Raw genomic sequence first — 27,103 nt, 5'->3', positions numbered from 1 at the left:
CCGCCGTCGAGTGATTTCGACTCATAGCGACCCCTTTCTGAGGCAGTATCACTACGGAAGTAAATTGTGCGTCTTCCTTCTGAAGAGTGGCTGGTGGGTTTGAACCATCAGCCTTCTGGTTAGCAGTCTAATGCCTTAGGCAGTATGCCACCAGAGCTCCCAGATATTTGATTAGTATGACATTTATGTGAGTCAATGAGGATTCTTTATTAAATAAATTGATTAGGGAACAGATAGGTGGTTATAAAATCAGCTGATGATACTGTGAAAAGTTGGAAGTCTTGAAGAAGACAAAACTTAAGTCCAATAAATAGTGTAGTGAAGGTCAAGTAAAGACTCTAAATATTCCACCAGTATAAACCCCCAAAACCAAATTCACTGCCAGTGAGTCTATTCTGACCCACAGCAATACTATAGAACAGAGTAGAACTGCTCCAAAGGGTTTCCAAGGCTATAAATCTTTACGGAAGTAGACTGCCACATCTTTCTTCTGTGGAGTGGCTGTTGTTGTTGTTGTTGTTATGTGCCGTCGAGTCGGCCCCGACTCATAGCGACCCCCTCCTTGGGTTTCCGAGGCAGTATCACTACGGAAGTAGGATTGCCCAACCTTCCTTCCGAGGAGTGGCTGGTGGGTTTGAACCGCCAGCCTTCTGGTTAGCAGGCAAGTGCCTTAGCCACTGTGGAGTGGCTAGTGGCTTCAAACTGGCAGTGTTTTGGTTAGCAGTCAAGCTTTTAAACCACTGCACCACTAGGGGTCCTTCCACTAGTACAAAGGGGAGAATACTGATTGAAATACGTCACAGAAAAAGATTTTGGGATTCAAGAAATTCACAAATTGAAATAAATCAATAATGTCAGAGTCTATGCAAAAGACAAGCAAAATAAATATACACAAACACACATGTGCACTAACTATCAGATCTTAAATACTTATTTTCTATTTATTGGTTAGACTAACTATAGTTGAAGGTGAATTTCAGCATCTCATCTTGATTTTATAAAGATTAGGGCATTTGCAGAAGAATAGAACAAACAGTCCAAATTCTTAAGATTTATGAGTGCACATAGAAAAGTTGATTCTTACTTGGGCTAAAAAACCTATATTTAAAGGAAGGATAGCTATTGACTATCTCAGTCAATGGAAGCAAGAGGGCTAGGAAGAGATTAATAGCATAGATGGGAAAATATATGAAAACAAACCCACTGGTTAGTAACTGGTATTTAAATGTTGACTGTCTTTTGTGGGTGAAGACCTTGTTCTGTAAAAGTAACAGAATTGTCTCCTGTAGGGCTTTCCAGCAGGAGCTCTGGTAGCGTAGTGCCTAAGGCACTTGACTTCTAACCAGAAGGCTGGCGGTTCAAACCCACCAGCCACTCCTTGGAAGGAAGACGGGGCAATCTACTTCCGTAGTGATACTGCCTTAGAAACCCAAGGAGGGGTCACTATGAGTTGGGTCCCAATCGACGACGGCACGTAACAACAACAGGGCTTTCCAGTGGTAACCATGTGATATGAAAGAGATGGTTTAATTATGCTTTCATTGACCCAATGTACGGGTGTAGATGGTCTCACCTGACTCTTTTTGTTTTAATAGGAGAACCCACCAGCCACTCCTTGGAAGGAAGGTTGGGCAGTCTACTTCCATAGTGATACTGCCTTGGAAACTCAAGGAGGTGTCACTATGAGTTGGGTCTGACTTGATGGCACATAACGACATAGATCATTGCTTGAAAACTATAGAAAAAAAAAAATCCCGTTTTCATTACAGTAACAGCAGATGAGCTGTGGAAAGGTGCCTTAGCAGAGACTGGTGCTGGAGCAAGAAAAGGAAGAGGCAAAAGAACTAAGAAAAAGAGAAGAAAAGATTTGAACAGGGGCCAGATCATCGGTGAAGGTAAACTTACTTATAAAAATAGCTGAAGTACTTTTTAAGTTTTTTCCCTCCATAAGATTTTATAGATATTTTATAAATATCAAAACATTTCTTATGAAGGACACTAGGCTCTGCGGTATTGAGTCCAGCTAGATGGTTTCCTGTTACCCCAGGATACTGGAAGAGAAAAATCTCATAGAAAGGGATTCGTTCATTGAGTTATTCATTCAACAAGCATTTAATGTCCACTTGTGCCATCGACTATGACAGAACATGGAATAAATGAGGACTTGACCAACTTTTTAATACTAAGGGCCAGATAATATTTTTGGCTTTGTGAGCCTCATGGTCTTTTGTAACTGCTCAGCTCTGCTTTTGTAGTACACCATCAGCTATAGATAATATGTAATCAGATGAGCATATATGTTCTCCAATAAAACTTTATTTACAAAAGCAAGTGGTGTGCTACATTTGGCCTGCAGGCCTTAGTTGCCACCATGATTATTTATATATACATACATATATTTTTTTCTAAGACTAAAATTTGAATAATATATTTGAATCAAACCATTTTAAAAAATTAGAGGAATATTATAGAAATACTTTCCCAGTAAAAAAAAAAAAAAATCAAAGGTTATAGAGAAGTCTAAAGTTTCCCTGATGCCCATTTCTGTTTCCTCCAATCCCAGTTGCCTTCACAGAAGAAACCACTGATCTTATGTTGATGTGTTTCCATCTAGATGTTTTTTAGTATTTTCATACATGTAAGATGGGAGCTCTGGTAGCATAGTGGCTAAGGCACTTGACTGCTAACCAGAAGGCTGGTGGTTCAAACCCACCAGCTGTTCCTTGGAAGGAAGATGGGGCAATCTACTTCCGTATTAACACTGCCTTGGAAACCCAAAGAGGGGTCGCTATGAGTCGGGTCTGACTCAACAGCACATAACAACATGTAAGATAGAAATACATATTTTCTTCTTTTGAAAAATAATCATATCATGGAACATACTCTTTCACGGTTCACTTTTTCATTGAATAATAGGTCTTGGAACTTGTTCCACAGCATTACCTATAGAATGACTTCCTTTTCATAGTGTGGGTATGCCACAGTCCACTTAACCATTCTGCTGTCACTGGACATTTAAATTGTTTCTATATTTTGCCTTTGCAGTTGATTGACATTTTCAGTGGATATCTTTGTCTACGTACACCTAAGTCTTGTGCCTGTATGTGTTTCTCTAGATGAAGTAAAATTACTAGCTCATAGGGTATGTACACTTAAAATCATAAATAGATAGTGCCAGGTGGCCTGCCAGGTCATTGTGTTAGCTTATGATTCCACCAGCAGTGCACATATTGCCTGGAATCTTAACACTTGAGGAAAAAGAAATGATTTAAAAATATATATTTATGTTTTTAACCATTCAGGGCGTTCTGGCTTCCTCTGGCCTGGTCTGAATGTCCCTCTTATGCGAGGTGGAGCAGTACAGACTATTGCCCAAAGAAGCAAGGAAGAGCAGGAGAAGGTGGAGGCCGACATAGTCCAGCAGAGAGAAGAGTGGGAACGGAAGAGGAAAATTAAGGTTAAACGGGAGCGAGGATGGAGCGGAAACACATGGGGAGGCGTCAGTCTTGGCCCCCCTGACCCTGGTCCCAATGGAGGTAGTAGAGTTTTGGTTTTCTTTGCCTTTATGAGAGAGAGTACATGCAGATCTAAATTCCTTGAAAGGATTTTATTGTCTGTTAAGATTGCTTTATTCCAAAAGTGATTTGGGTTATCTCTGAAATAATAGATCACTATTATTATCCAACTATGTTTTATGGAACACTGGTGACCCATAAGCAAGAACTATCCTACAGATAGGGTGGATTCCTGTGTCTTTGTTGTATGGCTTCTCAGAGCCTTTTACATAGTTATAGGCATTATGGGTCACCTCAGGCTGTCTGCAGTGTGTAGTGCTTCTCAAACATAGTTGACCGTGTGGTACCTGTGGAGCAACATGGCTTGGGAGTGCTGCTTCAGAAACGGCAGTCAACCAGATATTTGTTGTTAAGCCTCGTAAATGCACAAGTGAAACAAAATTAATGATACTTTTCAGATCAAATTAGCAGACAGAGCCTGCCCTCCCCAACTCCAGTATATAAAGAAATAAAAATGAGTTTGGCTGCTTTCATAAGTTTGGCTTACAGAGGAAGGGAGAGGTTGAGATGAGAGACTTAGGTGAGCAGGCTTAGAGCTGAGCAGAATGCTTCAGTCAGGAGGGTGGAAGTATGGGAAGGAGAGAACAAAATCCATAAACTGAGATCCCTAATGAAGAACCAGATCCATTATAGATAAAAAGATTAAGTTGTAACAGAAGGAAGGACAGTACAGTTTCAGGTGAGCTTATATTGTTGGTCATGGAAAAGGGGGGAGGGTAGTGGAAAGATTGGCATCTCTCTGGTAGCTTTAGTCTTTGAAAAGGATGTGTGGTCATCTGCACCAATTGGGTGGGGGTGTTAATGAACATAGCTACCAGAGGGTTTCTTGATGAAAAGGTGGAGTATCTGAGACTGACTTCATTATTTTCCAGTGCATGGGAATTTGGCAGAGTTTAGAGGAAAGGAAACTGACCATCATTGATGATTGTTGAAGCCACGTGATGGATACATAGGCTTTTATTCTGCTGTTCTCTATTTTTGAATATGGTTGACATTTTCTATAATTAAAGTTAAAAAATAAAGGGCATAGAGAGTTGTTTGAAATAGCTACTAAACAGTTGTGAGTAGAGAGACCTAACTGAGCATAAAATGCCAGTAGGCCACAGAGAGGACTTGGTTGAGTTGGAGACCATAAATTTTTAGTGGCCTGAGTATGTGCTCTACTTTGACTTCTCTCTAGCAGGCGAGGTGTGTGCAGACAGCTGCATTGATTTAAGCCTGGATAGTATGGTAGAGAAGGAGCTTTGGTGGCATAGTATAAGACATTTGGTTGCTAACCAGAAGGTTGGATCAAACCTATCAGCTGCTCCACAGGAGGGAGATGAGGCAATCCACTTCTGTAAAGGTTTACAACTTTGGAAATGCAGTGGGGGTCCCTATGAGTTGGAATCGACTCAGTGGCTTTGGGTTTTTAGTATGGTGGAGAGAAAAAAGCGGTGAGGGTGTTGAGGACATTTGCCAGATCTGGTGGAAGTGATGGACTGAGTGGGAGAAGGTGTGAAGATTGGAGGGGCAGATGGGGAGGGGAAAGTGGTGGTCAAGGGTCTGGAGGTACTGGGGAGCTCCAGAACCAGTGCTTAGGGAGTTAATTGAGTGAGAGAGCTGGAGGGGTAGCAGGATGTGGTTGGGAACATGAGTGACTAAATGGGTGTATTTGGTAGTGGGACAGTCTCTGATGAGATGTGGGGAACAGAGTGTGGCCTTGGGAGTAGCACCAAAAGAGCTTAGGATCTTCCTTGCTTAAAAGTCTGTGATGGTGCTTGTGTTGAAAAATACTTCCATAAATTAATTATATAGATATTTTCATCTGTATGTCTGTTTCTTTTTGCCCTACAGAAACATATGATGATTTTGATACCAGGATACTAGAGGTAGGCATGTGGAATTGAATACCTGGTTAAGCTTTTGGATGAACTGAGTTGTGGATGGGCTAGAGATGGGACAAGTGGAACTATGAGGAAAGCCTTTGATGCATGACCTTTTCAGAGATAGCTGGTTTGGGTAAAGAAATAGGGAAACTTTCAGTTCATTTATGTGACTTTAGCTCCGATTTTGCCCCATTTTTTGGGGGGTAGCTACCAAATTGAGAAAAGGAGCTCTGGTGGTGCAACGCTTAAAGCATTTGGCTGCTGACCAAAAGGTCAGTGGTTTGAATCCACCAGACACTCTGCGGAAGAAAGATGAGGCAGTCTGCTTCTGTAAAGATTTACAGCCTTGGAAATCCTTCGAGGCAGTTCTCTGTCCTATAGGGCGCTATGAATTGGAATCAACTCGATGGTAGTGCGTTTGGTTTTTGGTTTTGTACTAAATTGAGATCTCATGAGAAGGCAACTTTGGGTGGTGGTATTGATAAGCGAATTTGGAGATTACATTTACATTTTTTTTTTTCTAAAGCTAAAGTAGCATTAGCAATCTATTACTGAGTTACAAACCAGCTGCACCTAGCACTCAATTAAGGGAATAGGCAATGGGAAGAGTCACGGGGCAGGGGTAGAAAGCCTGGAGTTGCTGTGGATATCTGGCTCTTGATAAGAAGCAGTCTGTTCATCTGCTTGCAGGCCTTTGAAACTGAAGCCTGTATCACTCTTTTCAGGACGTTCTCTGAAATAGTCAGTTTTCCTTTGAACTAGCGCTGCATAAAACAAACAAAAATAAAACCACCTGTCGTTGAGTCAGTTCTGATTCATGGTGACCCCATGTGTGTACAGTAGAACTGCACTCCATAGAATTTTCAAGGCTGTGACCTTTTGGAAGCAGATCTCCAGGCCTTTTTTCTGAGACATTTCTGGGTGAGTTTGAACCACCAGCTTTTGGTTTGTAGTCAAGTGCTTAACGGTTTGCGCCATCCGGGGACCATATGAAACAATCATGTGTTGAGTTTGTGAGTTGTTCCCTCTGAATATGTGTACTGTTCCTTCAATATCAACTGCATTATAGAATTTAAAATATGTTTCCAATTTTGTCTTCAATGTCACAGCTTATTCCTTTTGGAAGGTAATCTCTTTGAATAATTCTTCTATATATGGGTGATTTCCTGTAAGATTATAGGAGTAGAGATACAACAGAAGTGTTCCCTTTTCCTATAACCCCATTTTACTGGAAAAGACCACATGAGTGAGAGAGCCAGCTGCCTTGTAAGCAGTTTAGTTAATAGTTCAGTAGTCTTGGCCTTTGTTACAGATTGAACTGTGTCCCCCCAAAAGATATGTTGTAAATCCTAACCTGGTTATAATCCCATTTGGGAATGGGTTTTCATTTTTATGTTAATGAGACTGGATTAGTGATGGGTATTTTAGGTCAATCTCTTGAGACGTTAGAGATTAAACAAATAAGTAAAAGAAGCCGAGATTAGGAAAGAGAGAAGACAAGCCACATGAAGACCATACAGAAGTTTCCTGTAGAGATTGAGGATTGCCCAGGAGCAGAAGCTCAGACAAGGACTTTCCTCCAGAGCTGGCCAAGAAAGCCTTCCCCTAGAGCCAGTGCCCTGAATTGTACTTCTAGCCTCCTAACTGTGAGAAAGTAAATTTCTGTTGGTTAAAGCCACCCACTTGTATTTCTGTCACAGCAGCACTACGTAACTTAGAATTTGATACCAGAATAATGGGGTGCTGCTCTAACAAATACCTAAAATGTGTAAGTGGTTTTGGGATTGGATAGTGGCTGGAGGCTGGGAGAGTTTTAAGGTGCCTAATAGTAAAAGCCTAAATTGCCTTGAAAGACTGTTGGTAGAATTATGGACATCAAAGGCAATTCTGGTAAGGGCTCAGAAGGAAGTGAGGAGAGTCATAAAGTCCCTTTTGTCTTAGAGTATACATAAGGTGTCAGCAAAAGAATGTTAGAAATATGGATGTTAAATATGCTTCTGGTGAGACTTTAAAAGAAAATGATGAACATGTAAGTGGACAATGGAGGAAGGGTGATGTTTTTTATGCAGTGGCAAAGAACTTGTCTGAATAATGTTTAAATGTTTGGTGGCAGCTAGAACTTTTAAGGGATGAATTTGGATATCTGGCTGATAGGATTTCTAAACTAGAATTTAAAGGGGCTGCATGGTGTCTCCTTACTGCTTATAGTAAATGTGAGAGGAAAGAGATGGACTGAAAAATAAACTGTGTAAAATGAAAACAAAACTTAAAGATGTTGAAAATTCCACTGTACAAACTAAGGACACATGCTCTAGGATTTTCACCAAGGATGTTGTTGTTGTTGTTAATGTGCCGTTGAGTCGGCCCCGACTCATAGCGACCCCTCCTTGGGTTTCCAAGGCAGTATCACTACGGAAGTAGGATTGCCCAACCTTCCTTCCGAGGAGTGGCTGGTGGGTTTGAACCGCCAGCCTTCTGGTTAGCAGTCAAGTGCTTTAGCCACTATGCTACCAGAGCTCCCAAGGATAGAGCTACAGAATCTTTTGTTAAAGAGATTAAGCCTGTAGTTGATGGATCTAACCAACTACCACAGCAGAAAATCCATTGGTTTAGGCTTAATGGGACAGAGAAAGAACAAAAAGAGAGAATGCTGTCTGCCTCTTGTAATTCTAGAGGCAGGAAACAGGCCAAAGGAGCTGTATCTGTTATCTTCCAAGAAAAGAAGAGAACCATCCTTGGAGCAGTTTGGAGATCAGCAGAACTGTTAGAGCAAGGAAGCAGAGCTGCCTTGGTCTCAAAGGATGGGCCATGGCCTCTCGGGACTCAAATGGTAGAGCCCCCATTTCCTTGGTTTCAAAGAGATCTTTACCAACTTGGTTCCCATAGTGTGGGGCTGCCATTCAGTTTAGCCAAGAGGATGCCCAAAGCTGAGATAATAGGGCTACCATGCCCAAGGGGAAGAAGAATGAGACCTGCTTTGGCCGAGGAAGTGGGGTCACCACTCACATGGACTAGGAGAATAGGGCTGCCCAACCAAAGGAGCAGAGTTGCCATCTCCATGGGCTTGGAAGGCAGAGTTGAAGCCCCAAACCAAGGCATGACTAACACCCAGGGTCTGGAGGGCAGAGCCATTTGCTAGATGATTCGAGAGAACCCAAAAGGTCCGCAAGAGGATTATTTTTAAACCTTGAGAGCTCATGTAGTTTGTTGTGCTGGGTTTTGGACTTGCTTGGTGTCCGTTATCCCTTCTTTCCTTCTAATTTCTCCCATTTGTAATGGAATGTCTACCTTGTGCCAGTTCCACCACTGTACTTTAGAAACAGATAACTTGTAATATAGATTTCACAGGTTTACAGATGAAGAGGAAATTTGCTCTAGGATGGAATACGCATAAAATCCTACCCATATTTGATACAGATTATTCAGAAGATGAGATTTGGGACTTGGAGTTGATTTACAACTTTTAGGGTGATGTGATGGGGTGAATGTATTTTGCATGTGGCAAGGACATGGAAATTTTGGGGGTCAGATGGTAGAATGTTCTGGGTTGAATTGTGTTCCCTAAAATGTGTTGTGAATCCTAATTTCTATGCCTGAAATTATCCCATTTGGATATGGGTTGTCTTTGTTATGTTAATGAGACTAGATTAGTGTAGGGTGTGTTTTAAATCGATCTCTGGAGATAGGGAGAGATTAAACAAATAAGCAGGCTAGCACAGATGGGTGAGAGAGATGCCAGGCCCTGCGAAGATCACCCAGGAGCAAAAGCTCCATAGACAAGGTCCTTCCTCCAGAGCGACAGAAAAAACCTTCCCCCACAGCCAGCACCTTGAATTCAGATTTCTAGCCTCTTACACTGTAAGAAAGAAATTTCTGTTTGTTAAATTCACCCACTCGTGGTATTTCTGTTATAGAAGCACTTGATGACTAAAGACATCCTTTTAGATAGTAGTGCTGATTTAAAAACAGCAGTCAACAAACTAGTATTTGTTGCTAAGCCTCATAAATGCACATATGAAACAAAAATTGATAATACTTCTTAAGCCAAATTAGAATGGGAAAAGGTTAAAGAGGAATGAAGATGGACTGGTAACATGGGATGGTGTCAGTCTTGGCTCCCTGACTTCTGGCTCAGTGGAGGTAGCAGAGGCTTGTAGTGGCTGGGTGGCGACTTTGTTGTGGCACATTTATTGGGTATATTGAGCTGTATGTTGTTGTTAGGTGCCATAAGTCAGTTGCGACTCAGCAACTTTATGTATACCAGAACAAAACGCTGCCTGGTCTGTATAGCTAGGATATATTGAGTTGTATAGTTTTAAATCCCTTTAAATATGATCTCAGTTGAACCTTCTAACAGCAATGTGAAGAAAGAGAAAGCCTTTTTTTCCATTTTACTCTTGAAGAAACAGACCATACAGAAGTTTCCTGTAGAGAAGTTCAGTGTTTTTGCACAAGGAGTTGGAGGATGAGGTATCTAGTCAGTTTGTGTGTGTGTGTGTGTGTGTGTGTGTGTGTGTAAGATGGGTTGCTCCAATTTCCACTCCCTAACTTTCTTAAGGTATTATTAATATTTATGAAACATTTTGTCTTTTAGGTGAGAAATGTTTTCAATATGACAGCAAAAGAAGGAAGAAAGAAATCGATCCGTGTCCTGGTAGCTGTGGGGAATGGAAAAGGCATTGCAGGTAATGGCATGCAGTAATACCGGCTGGGACTGGGGGTGATGCCGGTAGAGACCAGTCTGCGCTGGCTTCTTGCTCTGGGGTTCATAGGTTCATTCAGCTGACCAGGCTGTTTCTACTGCTTAAATCTTCAGTGGTTTGGACTCATAAAACTTGTTGAAATCCCTTGTTGTTGTTTTGTGCCATTGAGTCAGACCCAACTCATAGCAACCCCTCTTTGGGTTTCTGAGGCAATATCACTACAGAAGTAGATTGCCCAATCTTCCTTCGGGGGGAGTGGCTGGTGGGGTTGAACCGCTAACCTTCTGGTTAGCAGTCAAGTGCCTTAGGCGCTACGCTACCAGAGCTCTTAGAAAAGAAACATAGGCCGCCTCCATTTGCCTTTTCCTATGAGGGACTCTTATTTAAAAGGCTTAAAACATTATTCCATTAGACATAATAATGAAAGATTAGGGGGAAAAAGGCTGAATGCTCAATAACAGGGCCATAGTTTTAAAAACAATATGGCCACACAATGTAATACTTTGTAGCCATTAAAGAATATTTATGTAACTTGTGATAAATCTCATTGCATGAATTAAACATTCACAAAAATAATTTTATTGTGGTAGACTCTCTCTATATATGTGTATGTGTGTGTGTGTTTGTGTATGTATATACACACACACATGTATAACAAAATATTTGCCATTTGAACCATTTTTAAGTGTATAGTTCAATGACATTACTTACATTTACCATGTTGGGCAACCATCACCACTATCTCTTTACACAAGTTTTTCATTCCCCCAAATAGAAGCTCAGCAGTGACTACTTAAGCAATAACTCCCCATCCTCCCTCCCTCCAGCCCCTTGTAACCACTAATAAACTTGTCTCTGTCCATTTGCCCATTCTAGATATTTCATATAAGTGGGATCATACAATAATTGTCCTTTTGTGTCTGGCATATTTCACTTAGCAGAATGTTTTCAGAATTTATCAGGACTTTACTTTTCTTTATGGCTGAATAAATACTCCATTGTAAGTTTATATCACATCTTGTTAATCCATTCATCTGTTAATGAAAGTGGTCATTGATTAATTTCCTTGTTTACTGAAATGTGAAGTCCTTTGGAAAGCACCAATGAAATTGTAGTTTTACTCTGGCAATGTATATTTCCCACCCTTTCAGGCTATTTGAATCTGTTCTCAAAAATGTCTAAAACATTTTACCTTATTAAATTAGAGCAGCATTATTCTTAGGTGCCATCAATTCTGACTCAAAGTGACTCTGTGTACAACAGAATCAAACACTGCCTGGTCCTGTGCCAACCTCACAATCCCTGCTATGCCGAGCCCATTGTTGAGCCGCTGTATCAGTCCATCTTGTTGAGGGTTTTCCCCTTTTTCACTAACCCTCTATTTCACCAAGCATGATATCTTTCTCCTGGGACTCGTCCCTTCTGACCACATGACCAAAGTAGGTGAGATGAAGTCTGGCCATTGTCACTTCCAAGGAGCATTCTGGCTGCACTTCTTCCAGGATAAATTTTTTCATTCTGGCAGTCCATGGTATTTTCAGTATTCATCACCAGCATCACAATTCAAAGGCATCAACTCTTCTTCTGTCTTCCTTATTCCTTATCCAGCTTTCACACACATATGAGGTGTTTGAAAATACCATGGCTTGGGTTAGGTGCACTTTAGTCTTCAGAGTGACATCTTTGCTCTTTAACACTTTAAAGAGGTTTTTTGCAGCAGATTTCCCCCGTGTAATACAATGTTTGATTTCTTAAGAGCAGCATTAGTTTCTTTTTTTATTTATTGAGCATGTTAAATAATGTTATGCATCTAATTGTAGATTTCAGAGATGCATTCAAATGTAATATTTTCAGAATGCCCCAAAGCAGATAAACAAATCTCTGTGCCTCATGCTTTGACATATATTTTGGGTAGCAGGTTTCTGTGGTGGGTAAAAAGGTGAAGTGCTATGAAATATGGCAGGAGCTGAAATTTAGAATATAGTGAAAGACACTACATTATAAGCTAAATATCTGTCCTTTTTCATGGTTTTCCTTTTTCTTTTAAAGGTTTTGCCGTTGGGAAAGCTACTGAACGGATAGACGCTTTCAGAAAAGTATATACATTTTTCCTTTGTTGCCTTTCAGTGAAACATCAATAAGCTATGTACTGGACCCCATGGGAATAACCAAAAAATGATAATTGGTCCCAGAACCTTCCCATGAAGCTTGCTGTCAGAGGATACTTACATCATAAAAAGCTGTTGCAGAAGTACATGAGTTTTGTATCATTTTCATCACACTTGTGGTTGGTTACTGAAATTATGAGACAGCTCTGGAAGTTTGAGCACTCACTGAATGTTCCATGAGACTAGGGATTTATTGTTAAATGTTTTTCAAATACAAGAATTTTTTTTTAAGCCCTTACCTTTTAGAACTACATACTGAAATTTTATATAAGTTTGAAATTTTTCATAGTAAGCTGTTTCATAAACTTGAATTTTGAAATGCCTGAGAAAATGTCAATTTCACCAATAGTTTTAAGAAAAATATTTTCATTCTTTCTATCAGGCAAAGAACAAAGCAATTCACTACTTGCATTACATAGAACGATATGAAGATCACACAAGTAAGTATTAATCTTTTCAGTATATGATATTTCAGTGTATGTTTCAATATATGTGGCAGTATGTTGTTGTTATGTGCCGTTGAGTCGGACCTGACTCATGGCGACCCCTCCTTGGGTTGCTGAGGCAGTATCGCTATGGAAGTAGATTGCCCAACCTTCCTTCTGAGGAGTGGCTGGTGAGTTTGAACTGCCAGCCTTCTGGTTAGCAATCAAGTGCCTTAGACACTATGCTACTAGAGCTCCTATGTGGCAGTATATCTCTGTGGATATCTTTGTGTTTTTCTGCTTGTTACTGTGTTCTTAAAAATAAATACATAAAATGTAGAAATAACCTTTCTCTCCTAGAAGGTTAGTGTAATGAGTATTATCAAAATTTGTCACTCATCCAAGGCCAGTGTGTGCTGGCTGTTTAGGGTAGTACTAATAGCATTGTGACATTTGCAGGGACATTAAAACCATACCCCTAATCTTTCTTATGCTTGTGTTTTTACTTTCCAGTCTTCCACGATATTTCTTTGACATTTAAAAGGACACATATCAGGATGAAGAAACAACCCAGAGGTAACTAAAAGACTCTTATAGTTTGCTGAAGATAAAGGAAAGAAATTATGATAATTCCATAGTTCATTTTGGAAACTCCAAAGTGGAAAGGCCTAAGTTAAACTTAAGAATGATGGGCCTCTCAGGAAAATAAAGAATAAATAGTTAGCCTACACAGTCTTCTGTGGTGCAAACGTGTTCCAGGAGGAATTGTCAGTGGGAAGAGCACATTGTGAATTGGCTATAGCAGTTGAGTAAATAGATGGTTTAAATGAATGGGAACATTAGTTCCTCCTAGAGAATTATTGGTGGTATTAGATGGTTCTTCTGCTTATTCAGTTCCAGTCTTTTACTGCTCATCATCAAGTACTGAGTGAACATCTTGTATGAGGTACATGTCATCCTGCTTGTGGAAGGACAGGCAGGCAGGCAGAGTTCAGAGTGGTGGGGCTGTCCCATTCATGCCCAGTGAGCTCTGGGTGTAGAATTCTTGAACATTCTGATTGGCATTTTGCCTCTGTGTCTACAGTACAAATAATTTCATATGGCTTTAGATATATAAATTTCAAAAATTTTGGGTCAGAAGAAGATAAAGCATTACATTTAAAGTGTTCATTGTCAAAGCTACTAATACAACTCTGCTAGAAGTGTAGCAAGGAAATAAAAAAAGAAAAATAATCAAATATAGCATCAATAGCTTCAGTGCACCAGAACTTGTGTTCTTCTTTCAAGCCACAGTTTATCATTCAAATGCCTAATAAAAACCATTTATATTGCCATGAGAAAAAATATTGAGTTTAGTATTTGATATTAAGGTTTAGACCTATGCTATAGCATATGGTAGCAAATAGTGTTACTGTATTGATTACATTTTAAATGATAATATTTTAGATGTGTTAATAAAATCTGGTGGCGTAGTACCTAAGGTCCCAAGCCCCCTAGAGCCAGGAAAGGGAGGGGAGCAGGAGAGGCCAGGGATATGCGGAGCGGCAGGATATCCAGGTAAAAAGGGGTGGGAGGCAAGGCTAGGCCCCAAGCCCCCTAGAGCCAAGAAAGGGAAGGAATGGCCAGGGACACAAAGTGGCAGGTTCCAGGTAGGAATTAAGTAAGGGAAGGACACAGAGGTTTCCAACAGCTAAGGGAGACAAACTTGTCTGTCAGTTTGTCATCATGTGGGGCTTATATGTTGCTGTGAGGCTTGAGGCTCTGCCACTGGTGTTTCAGATGCCAGCAGGGTTGCACATGGTACACAGGTTTCTATGCAGCTTACAGGCTATGACAGACTAGGAAGAAGGAGGAGGCCATCCACTTCTTAAAAATTGGCCAGGGAAAACCTTATGAATAGCAGAAAAACACTGTCTGATACATTGCTGGGCAACTTTATGAATAGCTCGGAAATATTGTCCAATACAGTGCAGGAAGACGAGCCCCTTCGGTCGGAAGGCACTCAAAATAGGACTGGGAAAGAGCTGCCTCATCAGAGTAGAACCAACCTTAATGATATGGATAAAGTAAGTCTTTCAGGACCTCCATGTGCTGACATGACATGACTCAAATTGAGGAGAAACAGCTGCAAGCATCCATTAATAATCAGAACATGGAATGTACAAAGTATGAATCTAGGAAAATTGGAAGTTGTCAAAAATGAAATGGAACACATAAAGATTGATATCCTAAGTATTAGTGAGCTGAAATGGACCGATTTTGGCCATTTTGAATCAGACAATCATATGATCTATGCTGGGAATGACAAATTGAAGAGGAATGGTGTAGCATTCATCATTACAAAGGATGTTTCAAGATCTGTCCTGAAGTACAATGCTGTCAGTGATAGGATAATAGCCATACGCCTACAAGGAAGACCCGTTAGTACTACTACTATTCAAATTTACGCACCAACCACTAAAGCCAAAGATGAAGAAATTGAAGATTTTTATCAACTTCTACAGTCTGAAATTGACCAAACATGCAGTCAAGAATGTGTTGCTTATCACTGGTGATTGGAATGCAAAAGTTGGAAACAAAGAAGAATCACTGCTAGTTAGAAAATTTGGCCTTGGTGACAGAAATAATGCTGGAGATTGTGTGATAGAATTTTGCAAGATCAACAACTTACTCATTTCAAATACCTTTTTTTCAACAACACAAACGTCAGCTATACCTGTGGACTTTGCCAGATGGAGTACACAGGAATCATATTGACTACATCTGTGGCAAGAGGAGATGGAAAAGCTCAATATCTTCAGCCAAAATCATGCCAGGAGCTGATTGTGGAACAGACCATCAACTGCTCATATGCAAGTTCAACTTGAAGTTGAAGACAATTAAAACAAGTCCACAAGAGCCAAAACATGACCTTGAACATATCCCTCCTGAATTTAGAGACCATCTAAAGAATAGATTTGATGCATTGAACACCAATGACCGAAAACCAGAAGAATTGTGGGATGACATCAAGAACATCATACATGAAAAAAGCAAGAGGTCAATAAAAATATGAGAAAGAGAAGACCAAAATGGATGTCAGAAGAGACTCTGAAACTTGCCGTTGAGCGAAGAGTAGTTAAAGCAAATGGAAGAAATGACGAGATAAAAGAGCTGGACCAAAGATTTCAAAGAGCAGCTCGAGCAGACAAAGCCAATTACTATAATGAAATGTGCAAAGACCTGGAGTTAGAAAACCAAAAGTGACGAACACGCTTGGCATTTCTCAAGCTGAAGGAACTGAGGAAAAAATTTAAGCCTAGAGTTGCAATATTGAAAGATTCTATGGGCAAAATACTGAATGATACAGGAAACAACATCAAAAGAAAATGGAAGGAATACAGAGAGTCACTGTACCAAAAAGAACTGGTCAGTCTTCATCCATTTCAGGAGGTGGCATATGTTCAGGAATCAATGGTATTGAAGGAAGAAGTTGAAGCTTCACTGAAAGAATTGGCAAAGAACAAGGCTCCAGGAATTGACAAAATGTCCATAGAGATGTTTCAACAAACAGATGCTGTGCTGGAGGCACTCACTTGGTTATGCCAAGAGATTTAGAAGACAGCTACCTGGCCAACTGACTGGAAGAGATCCATATTTGTACCCATTCCAAAGAAAGGTGATCCCACAGAATGTGGAAATTATCAAACAGTATCATTAAAAACACATGCAAGTAAAATCTTACTGAAGATAATTCAAAAACGGTTGCAGCAGTATATTGACAGAGAACTTCCAGAAATGCAAGCTGGATTCAGAAGAGGATGTGGAATGAGGGATATCATTGCTGATGTCAGATGAACCTTGGCTGAAAGCAAAGAATACCAGAAAGATGTTTACTTGTGTTTATTGACTATGCAAAAGCATTTGATTGTGTGGGTCATAACAAATTGTGGATAACATTGAGAAGAGTGGGAATTCTAGTACACTTAATTGTACTCATGAGGAACCTGTACGTAGACCAGGAAGTTGTTGTTCTAACAGAAAAAAAGGAACACTACATGGTTTAAAATCAAGAAAGGAGTGTGCAAGGGTTGTATCCTTTCAGCACACTTATTCAGTCTGTATGCTGAGCAAATAATCCGAGAAGCTGGACTATATGAAGAAGAATGTGGCATTAAGATTGGAGGAAGAATCATTAACAACCTGCAGTATGCTGATGACACAACTTTGCTGAAAGTGAGGATGACTTGAAGTACTTACTGATGAAGATTGAAGAATACAGTCTACAGTGTGGATTATATCTCAATATAAAGAAAACAAAAATCCTCACAACTGGTCCTATAAGAGACATTACAATAAATGGAGAAAAGATTGAAATTGTCAAAGACTTCACATTGCTTGGTTCTACAATCGACGCCAATAGAAGCAGCAGTCAGGACATCAGACAATATATAGCACTGGGCAAATCTGCTGTAAAGGACTTGTTTAAAGTGCTGAAGAGCAAAGATGTCTCCTTGAGGACTAAGGTGCGTCTGACACAAGCCATGCTATTTTCAATCACCTCATATGCATATGAGAGCTGGACAATGCATAAGGAAGACCAAAGAAGAGTTGATGCTTTTGAGCTGTGGTGTTGGCGAAGAACACTGAAAGTACTGTGGACTGCTAAAAGAAGTAACAGGTCTGTCCTGGAGGAAGTGCAGCCAGAGTGCTCCTTGGAGGCAAGAATGGCCAGACTTCATCTCACATACTTTGGTCAGAAGAGACCATTCCCTGGAGAAGGATATCATTCTTGGTAAGGTGGAGGGTCGTCGAAAGAGGGAAAGCCCTCAATGAGATGGATTGACACGGTGGCAGTGGCGATGGACTCAAGTGTAGCAAGAATCGTGGAGCTGGCTCAGGACCTGGCGTTGTTTCATTCTGCTGTGCTTAGGGTTGCTATGAGGCGGAGACAGCTTGATGGCATCTAACAACAACAACAACAACAGTGCCTAAGGCATTTGACTGCTAACCAGAAGGCTGGTGGTTCAAACCCACTAGCTACTCGTTGGAAGGAAGGTTGGGCAATCTACTTCCGTTGTGATACCGCCTCAGAAACCCAAGGAGGGATTTCTATAAGTCGGATCTGACTGGATAGTAGTGAGTTATTTATTTTTAAAAATAAAATCTACTAAAATTAATTTTTACCTGTTTAATTTTTTTAATGTACTTGAGAATATTTTAAATGACATATACAGCTTGTATTGTATTTCTGTTGGTTCGTGTGGTTTAAACAAATTCATATCTGAATGATTTTTTGAATGATTACAATTTTAATTTAATTTCAGAGGTTACCTTTTTATCTCTTCTGTCTTCTAATCAAAAGCTGTAGTTTTTAGATTTTACTGGTTTAAAATAACCCATAACCTGTGTCTTTGGTTAAGTTCTCTGATTTTGAAGCTGAAACAGCATGATGGTTTATAGATGGCATTTCTTAAACTGTTTCTGTACACTACTAGTTCTATGAGAAGATGCTAACACATGTTACTCCAAAAAGGATGGAGTCCCTGGGTGGTGCAAGCAGTTAAGTGCTTTGGTACTAAATGAAATGTTGGTGGTTCAAACCCACCCAGAGGCTTCTTGAAAGAGGGACCTGGTGATCTGCTTCTGATAGCTCACAGCCATTGAAAGCCCTTGATGCCAAGTGGGAAAACTGGGTTAAGGAAAATTAAGGAGGTGTTTGTGCTCCATAAGGTCAGTCTTTAATGCACTCCTGTACAATGTGAATCTCCCAGAGCAGGGTTGGAGAGTGCAACATTCCCAAACCTATTTGACCATGGCTGCAGAACTTCATTTAATTCCTCACACAGTAGTGCAGGAGATTTCCTGTATATCACACATACGTTAATGTAACTTTTATTAAACAAATGTTTTTTGACACAGTCTCTGCCTGGAAGCCTTCACAATCAAAGTGTAATCAAATAATTACCTTAGGACTATGACCAGTATTACATGTATATTTGTGTATGTACAAAACAATGGCTACCATTCATGGGGTGTCTGCTCTGGTCCAGGTACTGTGCTGTGTGTTGTACATACCTTCCCTTTGGGTGGTCACCAGCAGCTCTGCTAAGTGGTGTTGCAGAGAGGTGAGGATCTTGCCTAGGTCATCCAGTGCATATGTAATGTCAGAGCAGAGACCGCCTCCCAGGTCCTTCCAAAGCATCTGCTATTACACCCTCTGTGTGTGTGTGTGTGTGCGTGCGCTTCTGTACACATCTATACGTGGATGGATGCATATGTTCACACATGGATATGTGTTCTGTATGGGTATAATTCCACACAGAAGGACAAACAGCCCTGTTGTTACCTGCCTTTAGCTACCCTCTAAAGTCCCCAACTCTTACATGAAGAATGACCTAGCATAGCCATGGAATAGGTAGTTAATTGACTTTTTCAAGTAGAAGGGAAAAGTCTAGGTAAGATTATGTAGTTTTATACTTTTATCCAAGATGCAGCTTTTACTGGCAGATAGTGAATTATGAAAAACCAGAAACTAGAAAGTTCATCTTCTACAGTAGATTTTCTCCCTTGAAGTAGGGAGTGATGTGTGCTGAGTTTCATGTCTGGCTATTCAAAGTATTAGAGCCTAAATTTGGGGCTTTTCTCTTTCCCTCATGCCCACTTGGATTTGCCAGGTACTAGTCTAGGTTGTAGGGAATCCAGTAGTAAACAAACAATAACCTACCTTTATGGAGCCCACATTCACCTGAGGGGAATTAGTAGATAAACAAGGGAACAAAAACAGAGTTTCAAGTTCCGCTAAGTAGATGTCCGACTGCAGTAATCAGGATGCTGTGTTAGAGTCTGGGAGGGTGGGGAAGGAAGAATGCTGCTTTTCTGGAGTGTGGTCAAGGAAGTCCTGTCTACGGAGGAGATGTTTGAGTGAGACCTAGAAGGAGAGAAGGAGCCATTGTAGGGTAGTTGAGAATATTCCAGGCTGAGGGAAATGCCAAGTGTAAAGTCCCTGAGGTCAGAAAGCGAGTATGAGGAGGGCAGTGTCTCTACATAAGTCAGTGAGATGGACATGGTTCAAGTCAGGGAGGCCTTTGTAGACTGTGGAGTTGTTATGTTAATTCAGAGAATAGTGGGAAGTTAAGAGCTTTAAATGGGGAGTGATGTGTTTTCTTTATATTTTAAAGCTCTTCCTGGCAAATGGATCACAGATGGACAAGAGTAGGGCAGGTGACTGGAGAGGACACCACCCAAAATTTAGATGCTAGCAAGGAGGTGAGAAGGAGGGACCAGAGCTAGGAGAAAATCCAGGAGAGGGTGTGTTACTGAAGCCAAAAAAGAGTTTTTCCATCAGGAGGAAGTGGACAGGATACGAGGTTGAGAACAGATGGGTCCCTTGTTCCTTAATTAACATTGGTATTGGGGGGGTGTCCCAGAAAGCACTTCTTCATTCTCATAACACCCTTATTTTTGTTTGTTTTGTCCGTTGTGTTCAGGGTATTTATATATAATACCTCTTTAATCTTTATGACATCTCACTTAAATACATGTAATCAGAAAGTATGTAAGCTATCAAAGGTCACCATCTGGTGGTAAAGCCAGGATGTGAACCAGCTTCTCAGAAACCCAGATCCCGTGCTCTTTCCCATGCGTGCCCTGCACTGCTTGGCTGTGATGCCATGTGAAAGCCAGTGGGGCAACTGATTGCTTGTGTTGCAGGCGCACAGCCAGGCGTTTGACTCAGTGTTTCCCCCTCTTCCAGGTTATGGCCTCTGCTGCCACCGGGCCATCATCACCATGTGCCGTCTCATCGGCATCAAAGACATGTATGCGAAGGTGTCCGGGTCCATCAATATGCTCAATCTCACCCGGGGCTTCTTCCACGGACTCTCCCGCCAGGTAACCTTCCCAGTGATCTGACACAGAGGCTCTAGTTTGTGCTTCGGTTGTGAGAGTTGAAGCCACAGTGTCATGGATGCCTCCCGGAGGTGCTCTCCTGGGGCCCCCTGAGAACTGGGCATTCTTTGCCATCTGTGGCTGCATCAGGTTAGTCAGTGCAGCTAAAGAATTAGTTTATGAACATGAGCCTTTAGCAAAATATTTCTTGGATATTTTGAAGTTTCAAAAGGAAGTATTTTTTAAAGCCAGTAATTACAGTCTGTTTTTTGTTTTGAAAAGACTACACGTATTTATTCTAGGGCTCTAACAATATGGAAATATGAAGTAGAAAGTAAAAGTCCCCATTGCCTAGTTTAGTCGTTTCAGGGAGGACCAGGCTTGGAGTGAGGCATCTAGGGCACCTCTCCACTCAAGGGAGCAGTCTTCAGTCAGAGTGCAGTCTGTCTTCACATTACCTGGGAAAATAGGAGTTCTGAATGACATGGAGTTGGCAAGCAGATATGAATATTATTAGGATGCCAGGTTATTTTTTCTCACAGATGGGAGCCCTGGGCATCTGCCTAACTCACTGTTACTCTGTGGCTGAAGGGTAGGGCTGTGACTGCATGAGCCCTTCCTCCTGGGCAGTTCTTCCTGCCCGGCAGAAATCGCCTGCCTCTTAAAAGGGCAGGATGTATCTTAGCAGAGTTGGAGGAGCAGACTCTATTTGCTGACCTTTTAGTTGACTTTGATGGGGTTTCCTAGAAAGTATGGTGGCTGAGGTTTTTTTTTTTTTAATTTTTTTTGTGATTTGGGTGAAAGTTTACAGAGCAGATTCATTTTCCATACAGCAATTCATATACATTTTGTCTCATGACATTGACTGCAATTCCCCACAATTTAACAGCTGTCTTCCCACTTCCTCCCTGTAGTTACCTCTTCCCTGTGTCCTTCCCTGCCATGCACTCCCACCCCTGAGCTGTCTCCCTGTGCAAACACTGCCCTTCTGTTCTCCCTTGACTGATCTCTCCAAGGAGTGTATTTACCCCATGTGCCTGTCTATTGTTTGGCTAGAAGCCACAGGAGTGGGTTCAATTCCAGACCTGAAAGGCAGCTAGGGGCCATAGTCTCAGGGGTCTGACTAGGCTCTATAAGACCAGCATACCTGTTTTTTTTTTTTTTTTTTATTTTTTAAATAATTTTTGAGTTTCGTTCCACATTGTTACAGTGGCTGTTTTTGAATAAAATGATTCATGGAATATTTTACATGTCTCTGTTTAAAATAGGAAAATTAATTAAAAGAAAAAGGCAGCTTTAGTTAAAAGATCTTTTTGACTAGCTTTTTCTTTTTCTTTTTTATTTCTAGAGTTGGTGAAAACCAAAAAAAACCAAACTCCCTGCCGTTGAGTTGTTCCGACTCATAGCTTCCCCTCCTTGTGTTTCAGAGGCAGTATATTTCTGGAAGTAGATTGCCCACTCTCCTTCTCAGGAGTGGCTGGTGCATTTGAACCACCAGCCTTTTGGTTAGCAGTCAAATGCCTTAGGCACTAGGCTACCAGAGAGTTGGTAAAGGCACTTCTAAATTGAGACTCACTGGTAAGGGCTTAATTGTTTGATTTAACTAAGATATTGGTTTTAGATAGATGATATTTATGATCCATTGAACTTGTTTTTTATGTGATATTTTGGTTTCATCTTAGTGCTTTGAACCTTAGTGCTTTGAACATTTCATCTTAGTGCTTTGAACATGTTCCATGTATCATCTCTTGTAAAATGCCATCAGTTGTGGAAAAAAAATTGTATTATTTAATGTGGCACTCAAAAAGGAAACAGTTGTCACCAGTTTCAGTGGCATGCTATTGTCTCTAAGATGCACTTGATTTCAGAGATTTTGAAATGTGAAAAAAAGTATGCGTTGTTATTATCAATAACTATAATAATAGAGCAGTACCTACTTGTATTTCTACGTGTTTAAATGACTTGAAACTTATTGCTTTTTAATACTATTGAAGTTTATAATTATTTTATTTTTGTTTTTATGAAACAGCTCATCTCTTTTCAAACATATATAGAAATAGAATAGTATAAGGTGGCCATAAAGTCAGGAAACATGGGATTGAACCTGTCAGCTATTGTTAAATACGGTCAGTAAACCATCTACTAAGTTCATTTGCCCGTGTCTCCAGTCTTTTATGGCCGCCCTGTGGAGTGAGTCCCCATGGCCCTTTGACCCAGCATCAAGAATTATCCAGCTAGTGGCCACTTTTGTTTTTCAATACGATTCACACCCAGCCCTCAAACAAATCTCAGACATCATTTCATTTCATGCATAAACAGTTCAGAGTGTGTCTCTAAAAGATAAAGATTAAAAAATGACCCACAATACTATTATCATACCTAAAAAATAACAATAACGCAGTATCATTAAATGTCAAGTCATTTGTCAGATACGAAAGGTTTCACGTCATCTGTTTGAATCAGATTGCAGAGAAGATCAATACGTTGTAATTTTTTGCTATGTCTTTTAAGTTTCTTTTCACCTCTAATCCTTGTAATTCCTCCTTTCTTTTCCTTGCAGTTTATTTGTTGAAAAAACCATGTTGTTTGTCCTGTAAAGTTTCTCAGTCTAGGGCTGACTACATACGTGTGGAGTCCTTAATATGTTCCTCCCCTATAGTTTCATAAATTGATAGTTAGATCTAGGGCCTTGATGAGACTCAAGTTCAGTTTTTGGCAAAGAACTGCACATATTCAGGAAGGTTTAGAAGGCAAGAGACTAGAGGCCAAGGCTGTCCCAGCTGTCCCAGCTGGGGATGGTGAGGTCGAGTTGGGTTGATTCAACCCATAACAGGTTACCATAATTTAGCCACAAAATACATTACCTAGAATCAACTGAAATGGTGTTTCAATTCCCTCAAGTGGTACATTGTTGACTTCCTCTGACTGATGAAAGTTCTTGCTCTTTAAATTGATGGCCCCTAAACTTGTCCTTCTTAGTCCTAACCCGGTGTTCTTAATTTGATCTTGTTCAGGAAACTCATCAACAGTTGGCTGATAAGAAGAGTCTCCATGTTGTGGAATTTCGGGAGGAATGTGGCCCTCTCCCCATCGTGGTTGCTTCCCCCCAGAGGGCCTTGAGAAAGGATCCAGAACCAGAAGATGATGTTCCAGATACTAAACTGGACTGGGAAGACGTGAAGGCTGCACAGGGAATGAAGCGCTCTGTGTGGTCAGGTTTAAAGAGAGCTGCCACCTAAGTGTCCCTCTGGCCTTACAGCAACAGTGTCTGGTGCTGCCCAGCACCTGGAAGAAACTCAACACTTCATACCTTGGAATGTCACTTTTTTTTTTTTTCAAGAAAAGGCAAACCTTGTCCCCTTTGTTTACAAATAATAAATAATTATAGCTTTCATATTGTGTTACTGTGAGAGCAAAAATTACTCTATTATTACTCTAAGAGTGTATTGCTCTTTTTGCAACCTGACTCAAACAGATTGAAAAAATTTTTATCTGACAAATGGAGACATCGAACGCTGACTTGATACATATCTCAGTTCCAGACTACTTCACCGAAGATGGCTTTATAAAAGTAAATGAATTAAGGAGACAGGGTTAATAGTCTGACTCAATAATAATATGCAAGGTAAGCTCTGGTGGTATAGTGCCTAAGGCATTTGACTGCTAACCAGAAGCTTGGAGATGCAAACCCACCAGCCATGCTTCAGAAGGAAGGTTGGGCAATTTACTTCCGTAATGATACTGCCTCAGAAACCCAAGGAGGGGTTGCTATGAGTCGGGTCCGATTCTACGGCAGTGAGTTTTTAATTGCTATAATAATCATAGCTAAAAATATTTTCTGTCTCCTCCAAAGTGAATGCTGTTTGTTTAATTTTATAGAGCACTTAAGTAACTTAATCACAGTCACACAGTAGAAAGTTGAAAATGAGCATACCCTGTTGATTTTGACTAAAACTCATTCCCTGTGTTGTTGAGTGTTACTGAGTATCTCTCTTGATATTATGTAGACTTTTTAGTGGTTGCTAGACAACACACAATACATATATCACTTGTCACTAGTATACTAATGTTGACATTTTCGAAGTGCAAGTGGAGTGTAGAAACCTTACCTCACTTTAAGTCTCTTTACCCACTCATATTTGTAATGTAATTTTTAAAATATGCCTTCTACATACATTGAGAAATACATCAAATGATGTTTTTCTTTTTATTTTGACCATCAAACAATTTAGAAAACTCAAGGGGAAAGAAAAGTCTATTGTATTAGCAATGTTTTTGTTCCTTCTATTCTTCATTTCTGATAGTTGAAGAATCCTTTTACCATTTCCTTTCTGTTTCAAAAACTTTGTTTAGCTGTTCTTTTAGGGTAGGTCTGTTGAAAAGAGTCTGTAAGTTTTCCTTCGACTTAATTGTCTTTATTTTCCTTTCCTTCCTAAAGGAAATTTAGCCCAGCAGAGAATTTAAGGTTGGCAGCAGTTCTTTTCAGCACTTGAAAAATATGCCACTTCTGCTGGCCTCCATGGTTTCTGATGACAAATCCACTGTCATTTGAATTGTTTTTCCCTTATTGGCAAAATGTTTTTTCTCTTGCTGCTTTCAAGATTTTTCTTTGTCTTGGGCTTTCTGAAGTTGAAATATCATGTATGTATCTTGGTGTGGATCTCTGATTTATCCTATTGGGTTCTCTCAGCTTCTTTGTCTTTTGCCAAATTTGGACATTTTTCTCCCAGTATTTTTCTTAAAAAAAAAAAGAACCACAATTCAGTGTGTTCACAGTTGTGCCACCATCACTACAGTCAATTTTAGAACATTTTCATCAGCCCAGTAATAAAACTCCAATCATATTAGCTATCTCTCCCCATTACCCTATCCTTCCAGACCCTAGAAACCACTAACATATTTTCTGCCTCTATGGATTTGCTTGTTCTGAACCTTTTATATAAATTGAATCATCTAACGTGGATTTTTTGTGCCTGGCATCTTTCACTCAACAGTGTTTGTAAGGCTTATCATGTTATAGCCTGTATGCATACATCATTATATGGTGAGTAATATTCCGTTGTACAGATACACAATATTTTGGTTATTCATTCATCAATTGATGGACTTTTGAGTTGTTTCCACTTGCAGGAAACATTAAGAATCATGATGCTATGAAGATTTATGTACAAGTTTTTGCACTGACATATTTTCCATTCTTTACGGTGAATTTAGTGCCTAAGGCATTTGACTGCCAAGCAGAAGGCTGGCAGTTCAAACCCCCCAGCCACTCCTTGGAAGGAAGATGGGGCAATTTACTTCCGTAGTGATACTACCTTGGAAACCCAAGGAGGGGTCGCTATGAGTCGGATCGAACTTGATGGCAGTGTGTGTGTGTGTGTGTGTGTGGAGTGGAATAACTTGTTGAAGAACTGCCAGACTGTTTTCCAAAGCAGCTGCACCATTTTACATTTCTACCAGAAGTGTCTGAGGGTTCCATTATCTCCACTTTATCACTGATACATTATTATGTTTTGATTATAGCCATCCTTGGTGCAGTAGTTAAGTGCTTTGCTGCTAACCAAAACGTTGGTGGTTTGAACCCACCAGCTGCTCTGCAGGAGAAAGATGTAGCAGTCTGCTTCTATAAAGATTTCGGCCTTGGAAATCCTATGGGACGGTTCTTGGTTCTGTAGGGTTACTATGAGTTGATACTGACTTGACAGCAATGGGTTTGGTGAGTATGAAGAGTTCCCAGGTGGTACAAATGGTTAACACATTCGATTGCTAACTGAAAAGTTGGAAGTTTGAGCCATCCAGAGGTGCTTTGCAAAAAAGGTCTAGTGCTTTATTTCCAAAAAATCAGTTGTTAAAAATCCAGTGGAGCACAGTTCTAATCTGACACATGGGGTTGCCATGAGTCAGGATCAGCTGTGCGGCAACTAGTTGGTGAGTATGAAGTGGTACTTCATTGTGGTTTCAAAATGCATTTCCCTAATGTTAAGTGTCTTTTCATGTGCATATTGACAGTTTGTATACCTTTGGAGAAATGTCTATTCAGATCCTTTGCCCATTTAAAAATTGAGTTTTGTTTTTATTTTTTATTTATTTGTATTTATTGACTTGGAATAATTCATTATCTGTTCTACCAAGCATTTAAAAAAAATGAACACCTATCCTCAAACTCCAGAAAAATAAGAGGAAAAGGGGGAATACTTCCTAACTTGTTAAGAGGCTAGCTTTATCCTGTTGATACAACCAGATAAAGATGCCACAAGAAAGGGAAACTACAGACCAATATCCCTTAGGAGTATAGGTGCAAAAAGCCTCAACATGTGCCGTCAAGTCATCTCCGACTCATAGTGACCCCTCCTTGGGTTTCTGAGGCGGTATCACTACGGAAGTAGATTGCCTTCCTTCTTTTTATTATTTTTTTTATTGTGATTTGGGTGAAAATTTACAGCGCAAATACACTTTCCATACAGCAGTTCACATACACTTTGTCTCATGACATTG

General features: G+C 40.3%; 1 protein-coding gene across 1 annotated transcript in view; it reads left to right on the top strand.

The window, feature by feature from the left end:
• The window catches only part of MRPS5 (mitochondrial ribosomal protein S5), a 30,779-nt gene extending 6,932 nt beyond the window's left edge, over positions 1-23,847 (top strand). The window contains exons 4-12 of the mRNA XM_007959517.1: positions 1,770-1,895; positions 3,303-3,536; positions 5,412-5,446; positions 10,038-10,128; positions 12,196-12,242; positions 12,697-12,754; positions 13,253-13,315; positions 20,475-20,611; positions 23,623-23,847. Of these exons, the coding sequence (XP_007957708.1) occupies positions 1,770-1,895; positions 3,303-3,536; positions 5,412-5,446; positions 10,038-10,128; positions 12,196-12,242; positions 12,697-12,754; positions 13,253-13,315; positions 20,475-20,611; positions 23,623-23,847 (1,016 nt within the window). The remainder of the gene's footprint in view (positions 1-1,769; positions 1,896-3,302; positions 3,537-5,411; positions 5,447-10,037; positions 10,129-12,195; positions 12,243-12,696; positions 12,755-13,252; positions 13,316-20,474; positions 20,612-23,622) is intronic.
• The last annotated feature ends 3,256 nt before the right edge of the window (positions 23,848-27,103 follow it).

This window comes from Orycteropus afer, unplaced genomic scaffold (assembly GCF_000298275.1).
Source record: "Orycteropus afer afer isolate SDZICR_OR568_19922 unplaced genomic scaffold, OryAfe1.0 scaffold00017, whole genome shotgun sequence".
Lineage (NCBI taxonomy): Eukaryota > Metazoa > Chordata > Mammalia > Tubulidentata > Orycteropodidae > Orycteropus > Orycteropus afer.
Note: the sequence above shows the minus strand (reverse complement) of the source record. Positions and strands in the feature narration are given on the sequence as shown.